Source organism: Podarcis erhardii (genome assembly GCF_964252035.2).
Source record: "Podarcis erhardii genome assembly, chromosome: 3".
NCBI classification, from domain to species: Eukaryota; Metazoa; Chordata; class Lepidosauria; order Squamata; family Lacertidae; genus Podarcis; species Podarcis erhardii.
Genome location: NC_138507.1, coordinates 74,364,280 through 74,378,211, shown reverse-complemented (window position 1 = coordinate 74,378,211; position 13,932 = coordinate 74,364,280). Strand labels below are relative to the sequence as shown.

Sequence of the window (13,932 nt, the reverse complement as noted above, 5' to 3'; positions counted from 1 at the left end):
ACTAAGTGTGGTAGCCCCTATCTACAAGAAGGGAGATATTCAAGATCCAGCAAACTACCGCCCTGTAAGCCTTCTGGACATCGCATACAAACTTTATACCCGGTACTTATTAAACAAGTTGGTAGACTGGGCGGACCACACTAACCTGTTCAACCAGGAACAGGCAGGATTTAGAAAGGGCCACAATACGATAGGTCACTGTATGGTACTACAGACCCTGGTAGCTAAATATTCAAAAGCGTATAAGAGCAGACTCTTTGTGGCCTTCGTAGACTTGACATCTGCCTTTGACTCAATCTGTAGAGATAGACTATGGAAAAAATTATATGAAACGGACATTGATAGACGACTTTTAAAAATTCTCAGAGAGTTACACACAGATACTACAGTTAAAATCAGAACTGGGCCATCGGGAACTCTTACGGACCCACTGCCATTGAGGAAAGGGGTCAAACAGGGATGCCTGCTAGCCCCATTTCTTTTTAACTTTTATATAAATGACATTGTCCAGTACATGGCAAAGTACAAGTCATCAGCTCCAGCCCTCGAAGGTAAACGTTTGAATATATTGTTATATGCCGATGACATGGCTTTAATGGCACTCACCCGAAGAGGCTTACGCAGCATGTTGGAGGGGATCGCAGCCTACTGTTCCCATAACTCACTAAAGATAAACTATGACAAAACAAAAATTGTGGTGTTCACTAGAGCTCGCCACACTTTTAGATGGTCTTTAGACGAACATGTGATTGAACAGTGCCCTTTTTTTAAATATCTGGGTGTTACATTCCAGGCTACATCTAGTTGGCTAGCCCACTTTAAGGCTGTAACCATCCTAACACGAAGAACAATTGGTGTCCTGCTTAGTTTCTTCCATACCCGGGGAGGACAATTGGTGATCCCGGCATTAAGAGCTTTTGTTGGGAAAGCTATTCCCCAGATGTTATATGGGATAGAACTCTGGGGGTGGAAACAGAGGCTGTTGGAACGGCTTGAATTTTTGCAAAATTATTATCTCAAGAGGATTCTAGGCCTTCCTCAAGGAACCCCGGCAGCTTTCTTGAGGGTGGAGGTTGGATTACCCTCTGTGTCTGCCAGGGCCCACTTAAGATTCCTACGATTTTACATCAACCTTGCAAACACTTCAAACACCTTATTGGCCAAACAAGCCTTTGTATCTCTTCAAAAGAACACCACTTGGCGTCAAAACCTATCTGAGATCCTGGTTAGATACACCCTACCGGAGTTTAATACTCTCAAACTGTGGAGCCCGGACAAAGTTCGGGAATGGATCCTGGAGAGAGACGCCCTGTTAGACATCACAAAAATACAGAACCCAGGGTCCTCCCACTCATTTCCCCGACTGAAAACAGTCAAAACCTGTGCCAATTACTTGGCGAATATCACCAATCCCACCCTTCGGAGAGCTTTCACCATGGCCCGTTTTCAAACCATTCCTACGGCCTATCTGTCAGGCAGATATGCAAAAATCCCAGTAGAGCAGCGTATATGTCCTTGTCATATGAGAACCAAAGAGGATCTCACACATTACATGTTGTATTGTCCCATCTATTCGGCCTTCAGGGATGTAATGTTACAAACTATTCCCAAATCAATAGTCAACTCTGAGGACCAGGTAAAGTTTTTACTGGTGGATGCTGATCCATGGATTTCTCACGTGGTAGCGGTCTTTGTGGTGAAGGCTATGAAAACTAGGGTATGGTTCCTGGATGAAATGGTGAGGTCCCTCCCATTGCTCTCCTAACCTGTTGCTGTATCTTCTTTCCTGAATGGTGGTGTTTTTTGGGTAGTTTCCTTTGCTGGGACAGCATGGCATGAATTTTAGCTTATTTTTATAATTTTACTGTTTATCTTTTTAATAATGTTTTATGGTATTTTGTGTAAAGGCATGGACCTCACAAATTTAATAAACTTGAGCTTGAGCTTGATAAGCATGACCATAACTGATGGTTAGGAAATCGACTATAGCAAGAAGATATTCTATTGGTATTTCCTAGGCCTCCAAACTTCTGAAGATCTTTCCTTTAAAGTAGACCTATACAGAAGTTAATATACAGTGGTACCTCAGGTTACAAACACCTCGGGTTACAAACACTTCTGGTTACAGACTCCACTAACTCGGGAGTAGTACCTCGGGTTAAGAACTTTGCCCCAGGATGAGAAGAGAAAACGTGGGGTGGCAGTGGGAGGCCCCATTAGCTAAAGTGGTACCTCAGGTTAAGAACGGTTTCAGGTTAAGAACAGACCTCTGAAACAAATTAAGTTCGTAACCAGAGGTACCACTGTACATTCACTGCTTGATCATTCCAGCTCCCAGTTGCATAGACAAGCCTGCACACGTTCAACCCAAAACACATAGATCCCATCTCCAGAATTTCCAACCAATACGGAAAGATCTAGGGGTGGATCTGGTGGGAATGATAAAGGGGGGGCAGTGTATGCATTTGTGTTTCCCCCGTCCCGCATTCTTGGAACACATGAAGGGGAACTTCTGTACAGTGCTAGGGAGAGAATTGTCAATCAGCTGCTTGTGATTAAAATTGAGCTGAATTCTGTGGTAGAAGTGAATGCAAATATTTGGGGTTTCTCTTGATCATTTCAATTGGTCATTCTGACCGAGTAACTATTTAGATATATGGCCACAAGGTTGAGAAATCTGGCCTTAGTTACTTTACTGGCAGAAGTGCCAAGAAGCATCAATTGCAGTGCACTCTGCTGTAACAGTTCCGTCACTCTACACAGCTAAAGTTTCTGGCACAGTTCAATATTTTTTTTCAGATGCCTTGCAGATGAGATGCTTTCCATTCTAGAAGACAGCATTCTGCATAAAACTAACTTATCTAACCAGAAGTTACAAGTGCCTTCGGCATAACTCTTCTGGACAAGCTGTTCACTGAGTTAGACTCTTGCATTTTTTTTTAATTATTTAATTTTAAAAACATTTCAAGAATTCAGATTTTCTTTTTTAAAAAAAATCCAAGCAGATTTTTTTAAAAAAGAAAATCTGAATTCTTGAAATGTTTTTAAAATTAAATGTTTTTAAAATGTTTCATTTTCAAGGATTATACATGATGTATTTCAAGCCCAAAGCCCACATATTTCCATGTTTAAATGTATTTTAGATATAAAACAAATAAGCAAGTTCTTATTGAAGTGAGAGCATGTCGGAAGGAAAATTAATTGATATCTGTTTATATATATTAGTACAACTTTGTATTAATGTCACTGCATAATATTTTGTTTAAGTTTTCTGGGGTTTTTTTTACACTGCTTATAAAGATATTTTTATATATTTAGTGGTACAGAAATCAAATAATCAAAGGAAGTAGTGATGGCCACCAACTTGATGGCTTTAAAAGGAAATTGGACAAATTCATCGCAGATAAGGCTACCAGTGGCTGCTAGTGTCAGAAGCAGTAACTCTCTGAATAACAGTTGATGGGAATCACAAATGGGCAGAGAGTGCTGTTGTATGTCCTGCTTACGGGCTTCCCACAGACTTCTAGTTGGCTGATCTGAGAACAGGTGGTTTCACTAAGTGGGCCTTTGGCCTGATCTCACAGGGCTTCTCTTATGTTCTTAATGGTGTGGCGATACTGTAGAGCAGCAATGTCCAACCCGTCGACCACGATCAACAGGTAGATCGGCAGCGTTCTCCAGGTCGATTGCAGGAGTTAAAGAAGAGATCGCCCAGTTTCTCCTGAGTGATCATGACGCACCCCGTCCCTGGCGCTATATCCCATCAGCGCCGTTGGCAGTGCTGTTAAATGTTTTATCCCCTTTATCTGCAGCAGAGTGGGGGGAAGAAGGGAGGAGTGTGGACTGTTGGGTGAGCAATTTAATGCAACCCTCGCCCCAAAAGCTCAATAACTCAGGCCTCCCCCCCCCAAAAAAAACAACACTTAACAACTTTGGGCAATGACAATGGGTAGATCACTGCCAGTTTTATTCTACTGGGAGTAGATCGCAGTCTCTATAGAGTTGGACGTGCCTGCTGTAGAGCGTATCCACACTGTACATTTCAAGCACTCTTAGACCACTTTAAACAATCATGGGTTCCTTGCAAAGAATCTTGGGAGCTGTAGTTTGCTAAGGGTGCTGAGAGTTGTTAAGGAACCCCTTCCATGCAGAAAGTTAAGGTGGCTTCACTTGTGGGCCTGGAGTGGTGGTCTAGAACATAAAACAAATGCAATGGTGCCCTTCATTATCAAAAGAAGTTTCTTCTGAGTCACGGTGGCTTTTGTTTGTTCTATCAGAGACACTATTTATCAAGTCAGTTTTCAGCCTTTTCTTTAGGCTCAGGGAAAAACAACAACCCAATTTCAGCCTTACTTTGAAAGAACAAGTTGGTGCACCACCCTTCTGCTGGCCCTCTCTGCACAGGGATTTATTTACCCAAATCGCACAGAATTGTCTTTCCTGAAGAAGCAAGAAAATTAATTTCAAAAAGCTGAAACCTCAACTGAAATGGGTGGCTGGTTCTGGCATCATACCCGGATCCAGAAATAAGGATGCTCCAGGAAGGCAAAAAAGCCAAATAAGAATACCATAGGATTATTTCCTTACAGCGCCAGCAATTTTTAAAAAAAATATACTTCCACAAAGTTTACTTTTCATATGTTTATAGTCAGCTCCAGTGGCTCAGCTTTTATTTTGGCTCCCGCAGTAAAGGCAAGCCCAAGGCTTGGCTCTGCCATAGGCCTGTGAGCAAAACAAGGGCGGCATGAATGAAAAACACATCTCTACCCCACCTTCCCCTGGAGCCATTGTGGGGAAAGAAAGAAACATTCTCCTACATTTTGGGCAATGTTCCACATGATCTATCAATTTTTTTAAAAAACAAAAACCCTCACACTTCCTCTTGAAGCCAGGAAGGTTTTTGTGGTGGCAGTGACTTTGGCCCAAATCCTGTGATGACATATATGGATGCAACTACTCTGAAAGGAATGTATGCCTATGACCAACAACATCCTTAAGCTTAAAAACTGTGTACTAGTATTTTCATATGGCCAAGGGGGCCCACGTCTCCCAGCCTCCTTCCCTTCCCTTCCCTTCCCTTGGAGCTCTCCCTCTGCTACAACATCTCTTTTCTTTTGTCTGTTCATTGTGATTTGTGTTCAGGATGGCATCAGGGTGGTTACAGGCAATCCTGCTTTCAATACTGCACCTGTCAAGGGCTTAGAGCAGACAGACTGCTCCGTTTCCAATCGGTACATACCTTGTAATTTGCTGCTGCATCGCAGTCCTGTAACTTTCTATATAGCACAAATGCTCTAGAGTTTGTTCGTTCTTTTGTTCTGCTTTGGTGGCTCTGTGGAGCAAAAGTGTCCCTCCAGATGGCAATAATGTGGTTCATCACTTTCACCTCAACAAGCCTTCCTCTTTCAACAGTGTCTCAGACAAATGGAGCCTCCTACAACTGGCCTTGCCAGCAGGATCCCTGGTTCATTATATTATGGAGTTGCCGATTATATGGTGGAGGGTGGCAAGCTGGCTGGGAATTTTGGAATTCTCCAGCTTACTGCCTTTCTTGACCACTAGTTGATTGAGTGATATGTTCTTTATATACCACTTTTATATAAAACAAAGCACTATGGGAGTCACAACAATCAGCATTCTTAAGACATCACAATTCAAAAAGAAACAAAACACTAAGCCGAAAACACTTCCTCCTCTAGTAGCCTCCCCATCTAAACTTCCTCATTTTAGCATATCCACAACATTTCTCAAACCAAAGCACTGTTCAGACTATCGTGGGGTGGTGGGGAGAATCATCTTTGCTCATGGCCATTGGACCCACCCCCATCCCATGGTGTTGAAAGTCTAAAAGAGCCTATGTACTGTATATGAACTGGCTTTTTCTGGTATTATTATTATTATTATTATTATTATTATTATTAATACCCCGCCCATCTGGCTGGGTTTCCCCAGTCACTCTGGGCGGCTCCCAACAGAATGTTAAAAATGCGATCAAACATTAAAAACTTCCCTAAACAGGGCTGCCTTCAGATGTCTTCTAAAAGTCATATAGTAGTCTATTTCCTTGACATCTGATGGGAGGACGTTCCACAGGCTGGCACCACTACCGAGAAGGCCCTCTGCCTGGTTCCCTGTAACTTCACACCTCGCAGTGAGAGAACTGCCAGAAGGCCTTCGGAGCTGGACCTCAGTGTCTGGGCTGAACGATGGTGGCAGAGACACTCCTTCAGGTATTCTGGGCTGAGGCCATGTAGGGTTTTAAAGGTCAGCACGAACACTTTAAATTCTAATCCAATGCACTTTGTAGCCTAGGCTATTTTAGACCTCCCAAACACACGTGCTCCCATTAGTGGAAATGACCCCAATTTCCCTGTACACATCTGAACTGGACTCTTGTGCTCCAGCTCTGTGCTCCAAGGTGTGGCTGTGAACTGGGTGTGGAAAGAAACAAGTACATATATCTCTACTGTATTGTAGTCCCCAATCTCATGCTTCTTCACTAACTTCCAGCAGCTTTCTTGAATTGACTGGGAGTCATGCTCACAAACTGCAGGCAGCCCACGAAACAAGGTTTGGCCATCCTCTGTTATAGATAAACAACATTTATTTATCTAGGAAACATCAGGATCTGGCTTCATTTAAATCTTAGATTATTTCTATCTTTACTTATTTCACTCCAACTGCAGCTAGGCAAAACAAAGGGCTGTTGCTGTTGTTTGTAAAATCCCATTATACAAAGTATATCTGCTTCCCTTTACACTCACAGTCCAAGTATCTGATACAATTCCATTATCTAACTTGGAAGCAACACAGACAATTGTGCATGTTTTTCTGGCCACAAAAACAACTTATACCAATGGAAAGCACGCTGAATAAATAAACACTAATTGATCCATTGTGCTGGATGCTATGGCATGTATCGTAACAAACGTGTTTTCCTAGGCTTTCTTCTTTTTGCAATACATTTTAGCATACTTGCTACAAATATTTGTTGATTCTGGCCCTCACCTTGTCTTGCTGTTAGTCTCACACCACATGTCTAAAGTCATTTGTGACAAGGAGGAAAAATCCCGAGGCCTATGTTTTGGCAAGATGGTTCAAACAAAACAGATTCTAAATGTTTAACTTCTTCAGACAAGCAGTGTCTCAAGAAACAGTGGGGCTGGCATTCAGTCACCTAATAAGGCAATATTTTTTATTACAGTTTACATTAATTCAGCCCTGATGCTCTGCCTAGACATTTCTTTTCCTCCCTTTTTTGTTATTTGAGCAGATGGGAAGGTTCTCCCCATTATTTGGAAGAAGAAAAATGAAACATGGTGAACATGCCTCTCCTAAACCACATGACTTTTTTGAGATAGGTTTCAGGAACTAATTATCAGGAGAAAGCTGCTACCAGTGTAAGAAAACCCAGAATGATTCAACCTCATGAAATCTGCACTGTCCCCTTTAAGACTCCCTGGTGGGTTGCTATATTAAACGATTTATTTAAAGGCCATAAACAAAGTGATATGTGATTACTGTAATGGGCATCATTCATCCCTGTTAACTTTCAAACAAACAGGCGCGAGTTATTCAACAAGTGAGTATTGACTCTGCTGCTTCCCTACCGCATGGCACGCAGAGCCAGTTTTGTGTCTTGAAACTCGTTCATGCAACTAACCTGCTCCCAGTGCAATCCTATAGAAGCCGCATTTAGGTCAATGGGATTTGCTCCATTATCCAGCTTTACCAGCAACCAGTTGAGATAGCTCTACATGGAGGGCAATTATTTATTTCAAAAACTTATATGCAATAATGGCTAAAACAATTTTAAAAACCTTTAAAACAATTCAAATACAGGTGCAGACTTAAAAAGGTTTCTTGAAAGAGGAAGGTCTTAGCAGGTGCTGAAATGCAACAAGGATGACGTCTGCCTAATATTCAAGGTGAGGGGGTTTGCACTGGTGGAGTCAATCTGGTGCTTCTCCCATTACATTTACATTGTGTTGACCTCCCTGACATCATTCAAACCAGACACTGAGGTCCAGCACCGAGGGCCTTCTGGTAGTTCTCTCATTGCGAGAAGTGAAGCTACAGGGAACCAGGCAGAGGGCCTTCTCGGTAGTGGCGTCCACCCTGTGGAATGCTCTCCCATCAGATGTCAAAGAAATAAACAACTATCTGACTTTTAGACAATATCTGAAGGCAACCCTGTTTAGGGAAGTTTGTATATTTGATGTTTTATCATGTTTTTAATTTTCTGTTGGGGGCTGCCCATAGTGGCTAGGTAAACCCAGTCAGATAGGCAGGGTATGTATGTATGTATGTATGTATGTATGTATGTATAAATAAATAAATAAATAAAGTTATTATTATTATGCTGTCTACCAGTGAGGAGAAACCTACAGAAGAAAACAATCCTCAGGTATCATGTTATTTAGGAATTTGAAGGTCAGCAACAGTACCTTGAACTGAGCTCAGAAAGAAACTAGCAGACAGAGTAAATGATATAAAGCTGGTGTTATGGGGACAAAACGCCTAGCACCTGTCAGCATTCCGACTGCCATATTTCCCACTATTTGCAGTTTTGGAATAGTTTTCAAGGCCTGCCCCACAGACAGCACAGTACAGTACAGCACAGTACAGTACAATACAGTAGTGTAATCTGGAAGTCAAAAGGGCATGGATGGCTGTGGCAAGGTCAGACTTTGTCATGAAGGGCTGCAGTTGATGAGTTGGACTGCAACCTTCACCCAACTTATCTCAGAGCAAGTAACCAATGAATTCAATAGGGTATTCAGACATGGTTAAGATGGCGTTAGAAGTTAGGTGTGTTTTATTCAAGCAAACCATGCAAGTTTTATGCAGGTACAAGGTTATCTTCCAAATGAGAGAGCTCATTAGTTTACGCTAAGATACACAATGTAAAAATGCAATCATATCTGAATAAATCCATGTAAATCCATGTAAATTAATTCATTTGCCATTCCTGTACTTCCAACTGTTGAAATGCAAGCCTCAGATTTATGATGCTTTCCTGGTTGCTCTTAATAAAGTATGGAGGACAAGCAGATCCTACATATGAAAATAAAAAATGACTGGAGTTTCATTCTGGAGTTGCAGAGAAGTCATATAACATAATTAAAAATACTACAGTGAAGATTACTATCTTTTTTGGCATGAAATTAACATACGCTATAAAATAAAATGACCAGCCTTGCAAAAAGGGGAAAGCCGGCCAATGTTTCCACGGTAGAGGTTCCATAAAATAGTGGAACATCCTGAACACAAACGGTATCTCTTAGATGTTAAACAGAGCACTTTTAAAAAATGTTTTAGGGTGGGAGGGTCTTTAACCCTGGTGGGAGGCAAAGGCTAGAGATGCTGGAAGCCAGAGCTTATAAGTATTTCAAACTAATATGTAAAATTAAAGGATAAATGAAAATGCTCGTAAAACAGGATTTTTGAAGATAGGGCGAATACTGCCATACATATATTCCAGCAGACTGGCTGTGTAAAGAAGCAATATATACAAGTTGCTCCAGGGAGGTCTGAGGAAGCTTATCTCCCCTCAGAAAAGGCAAGGAGAGGAAGACATAAAGAACAAAGAATTCATTTTACCAGTTCCGGCTTTCAAAGAACAAAATAAACAAGAGTAACCCACAAACTGAACCATTGCCTACCTGGCCAAGAAAAAGACATAGACAGAAGATGCCATCCTGTACATATCTTCTTCTTATCAAATGGGAACACCCTATACATATCTTCTCAGGAGTAAGCCCTGCTGCGTTCAATGGGACTTACCCCCTGGTAACTGGGTATCTTTGACTGCAATCCTACACACACTGATCTGGAAGTAAGTCTGACTGAACACAGTGAGACCTTGAGGACAATTCTAACTGGGGAAGGAAGTGAAGAGGTGGACAATCTGCTGCTTCCAAACCCCTGTCACCTTGGGTGCAAGGTGGGGGGCAAACTTACTCTTCTCCCTCCACAGACACACTGTGGTCTCCCTGCAGTTATCTTGTTGGTTTCAAAAAGGGAATGGTTTCAGGGCCTCACACTGACTACCACTGTGATTTTCCACTGCTGGTGGCAAATCTGTGACAGCTCTGATATTTCTGAATAAAAATACACAACCTTTCAAAACTGAATGTCTATGATGTTTGATGTGGCTACTTGAACAAGTTTCCCATGTCCTGTATGAAACAATAGGATGCCTTTGCTCTGTTAGAGACAAGAGAAAAGGCTGCAATTGTAAAAACAGCTGAGTATTTCTTTGTCCTCAGAAACAGCTCAAGAACCTTTCTTCGTTATCTTAACAACTCGGTGAGGTACAGTTACTCCTTTAACTAATAGGGGACAGAGAATGCCATGAGAAAAGTTAGTGAAGGGAGAACACACTTGTCTCTCACCCTCCTCCATACCCCGGGACAGCAACAAAAATGTTGGCTTCCGGGCTGGCTGGGTAGCTTTCCTGTTGCCACATTGCAGAGTTTTTATGAGGGAAAAGGAAAGAGCAATCTTCAGGTGCCCAGGGAAGTGACTTATAGGCCAGTGCTTTTCAACAAAGGTCTTCAAGGATGCTGTGAGATGAGGGTCACATCCACACCATGCATTTCAAGGACACAGCTTCCCCCAAAGAATCCTGGGAATGGTAGTTTATCCCTCACACAGGTACAATTCCCAGCATCCTTAGCAAACTACAGTTCCCATGAATCTTTGGTCCTTTAAATAGATGACATGGATGTGACCAAAACTGCAGATACAGCCAAACCACTGTGCTTTTTGCACTCCCTCTTTTAAAGGGAATGTATTCACACTGCCCTTGAAGAAGCCCTATGTCAAAACATGTTGGGTCTGGTGACAAATGTTAAAGTTCAGGAGCTCATCATGACAGATTCCACAGCCACGCCCCTAAGGGGAGTCCAAACATGCAGACAGCTGTGCTGCTCTGTTAAGTCTAATAAATTACTTCCTGATGCACCTGAGAATTTCTTTCTTTTTCCACCTGCATTTGTGATCTCCAGACATTTCTTCCAGATTGCTGGTGGCCCTGACCTCTCTTCACTTCTCCTCACCCCTCAAATCTTTTAAGCCTTTACGCTGAGAACGCACTGGCAAACAGTTATGCCAGCAATAGGACTGGAACAGCCCTCCACCCTGGCTGGATCAAGTACATCTATTATGCCCCAGATAGGAACTGAAACATTCCTGCCAGATCCTAGGAACTGCTCTGCTCTATACTATATTAATAGGATTGGACTGTTAAGCTGGCTTTTACAGCCCACAAAGTGCTACACTAGGGTGAATACTGGTTGCAATTTTGTTTTCGTTTGTGGTCTCTTGCATTTGCACACGTGAGACTCTTGAATAAGTAAAGTTGGTTCCAAACACAATAACTCCTTTGCTTTTGGCCCTAACTAATCTCCAGTGCAATAAAAATGAAATAAATACCACTTCAAATGAAGCATTTCTAGGCTTTGTTTCATTTTGTTTTACTCTCTCAAGGATGCTGTGTTCCCTTGCATATCAGGCAGAAAAATAACAATCTAAATTTCCAATACACCAATTACACTTTGTCTAAACAGTCCTTTTGTATTCTCCTTCTGACTCTCTGTGCCAAGAAAAGGGGAATAAAAAAAAGATGGCATTAGAGGATATTCCAGAATGGAGGGATGCTCCGCACCATCACCATCTTAAATAATGTGCTTCAGCAATGGAAGTTCTATGCTCACAAGAGGGCTAGAAAAATCTGCCCATTTTACTTTCTCTCAAGTTTCCCAATTTATCCTAACGTCATGCATTTTTGTCTTTCTTTTTCACTTTATAGAGCTTAGAGATACTTGTGACATTCTTCAGAGGCGGGCTCATATACAGTCTTTGGGGGCTCATCAATGCCTGCCTCAAGTGAATTCTCTTCAGATCAAAACCCAACCTGCAGAATAATTTTTTGCTTCCTCAACCCTCCCGTACTCATACTTTGCAAAGGACTGTACTCTGTTTCTCTATCTTTCATAGAAGAATCCTTTATTTGAAGGCATCTTCCGTTTGAAGAACTGCCCAGTTTAAAGAACCCTAATAAGAAAAAGCATCAGCTGTGAAGCTGCCCATCAACCATCAACACCTTTACAGCAGACTGAGCAGGCATATGGGTCACAGGGTCACAGTCTATTCCAGTATGGTGAGATATATTTTATTTCAATTTAAATTAGAATAATCATATGCAAATTTTATGCAAATCTGTACCCCATTTCCCCCTTTGGTTTGGTGATGAATTTCCTTTTTTGGGGGGGACACATAAGTGGCCACCTGTTTGATAACAAATATGAGTACCAAGCCATTCATGTCCTTCACCAAGTGTTAAAGAAGGAAAACTACAAAAATGAGATCCTGGTTAACTTGAAAGGATTATAAGGGGGAGGGGGTAATATCTAAGTATGAAACTTAGACTCTGTTTTAATTTTAGCTTTATTAACTGCATCAAAATAATTATGCTCTATCATCTTACCAGAATTTTTATTGGTCTTATTCTGTCGGCTCTTTACTTGCTCAGTCCATAAAGTAGGGTAACGCGAAGCTATATCTAGAAAATTAAGAACAAAATGAGATCATTATAATGGAAAGTATAAGTGATGACAGACTAGATTTATTGCAAGAAAATATTAAGTAATCTAATAAACACAGCAAGGCTGATTTCTTATTGAGAAACAAGTTTAGAAAAGGTTAAATAGTGGTATTTAAGAGGAGATGAAGTGCATGTTATGAATAGAAATCATGTCCATATTAAATGACACTATAAATTGAAGATTTAATGGGATAGTCAGTGCAGTTCATATTCTTCAGTCATAAACCCTGCTGTGCTTACGAGGTCCATTGCAGTTCCTTATTGAGCTATGTGAGCTTTGGAGACCAACAAAAATTCTTGTACCGCCTTAAAGGCTGAAAGTGTATGTATTGTAGCATAAGCTTTCACTGATGGCATACAAAGAGAAGAAAAGCCTTGCTGGATCAGGCCAAAGGCCCATCTAGTCCAGCACCCTGTTCTCACAGTAGCCAAAAGCAGGCAGGACCCAAATTTCAACAACATTCTCCCTACTTGGATTCCAAGAGACTGAGGCACATTGCCTTTTGACAGTGGAGGAAGAACACAACCACTGTGGCTAGTAGCTGCTGATAGCCCAGTTCTCCATGAAAGATTCCACTTCACTGCATGCACAAAAAATAGGCATCTTTTCTGCAACATAATACTGTGACCAAATGGTATATATATAGTATAGCCATTGTTTCCGTAGTCTCCCCATCCCATTTCCAGAAATGCTCACCTTCTTCATCACCTTGGGGCTGAGTCTCCAGTGCAGGAACTGAAGCATCATCTGAATTCAGAATGGAAAAGATTTGCAAGGAGACTACAATTATGAGAGTAAGCTAAATAAGGGGACATCCTTGATTGAGACTAAAAAAAATGCATGTAGCCCAAGCCATCCAATACATAAGCAAATAATATCAGTGTTATCATATACAATTTTTTTTTTTAAAAAAAACCTTTCACATTTGAATGGTACAAGTGGGACCTTCAACAAATTTTTGCCCTGCCTGTATAGGAATCCTTTTCCTCTCCCGTCATTGGCTGTGTCTCCCCTGCCCCGCCAAGACTTCCAATCAGCATTCTGTGCCCCTGAGCACACTCAGCCCTCATTGGGCTGTTGGGAGGTGGGGTGGATCTCCACTCATTTAGAAGGGTCTTCTGAAACACGCCAATATTTTTCTTTTTCATTTATTTATTAGATTTATATACCACCCTTCATTAAAAGATTTCAGAGATGGTGCTGAGGTAACGTTTCTTGATGCTCTGGCCAGTTTAGTCACTAAATCCAAAATGCATTTGCAGAGATTCCTGCTGTGTCAGAGAAAACTCATTTATTTTATTTCTTATCATTTATACACTCC

General features: G+C 41.4%; 1 protein-coding gene across 2 annotated transcripts in view; it reads right to left on the bottom strand.

Moving 5' to 3' along the window:
- Positions 1 to 13,932, bottom strand: part of SMOC2 (SPARC related modular calcium binding 2) — a 134,501-nt gene that overhangs the window by 48,607 nt on the left and 71,962 nt on the right. For both annotated transcript variants that reach the window (XM_081855869.1, XM_081855870.1), the window contains 2 exons: positions 13,308 to 13,358; positions 12,494 to 12,568 (listed from right to left, as the gene is read on the bottom strand). In XM_081855869.1, the coding sequence (XP_081711995.1) occupies positions 12,494 to 12,568; positions 13,308 to 13,358 (126 nt within the window). The remainder of the gene's footprint in view (positions 1 to 12,493; positions 12,569 to 13,307; positions 13,359 to 13,932) is intronic.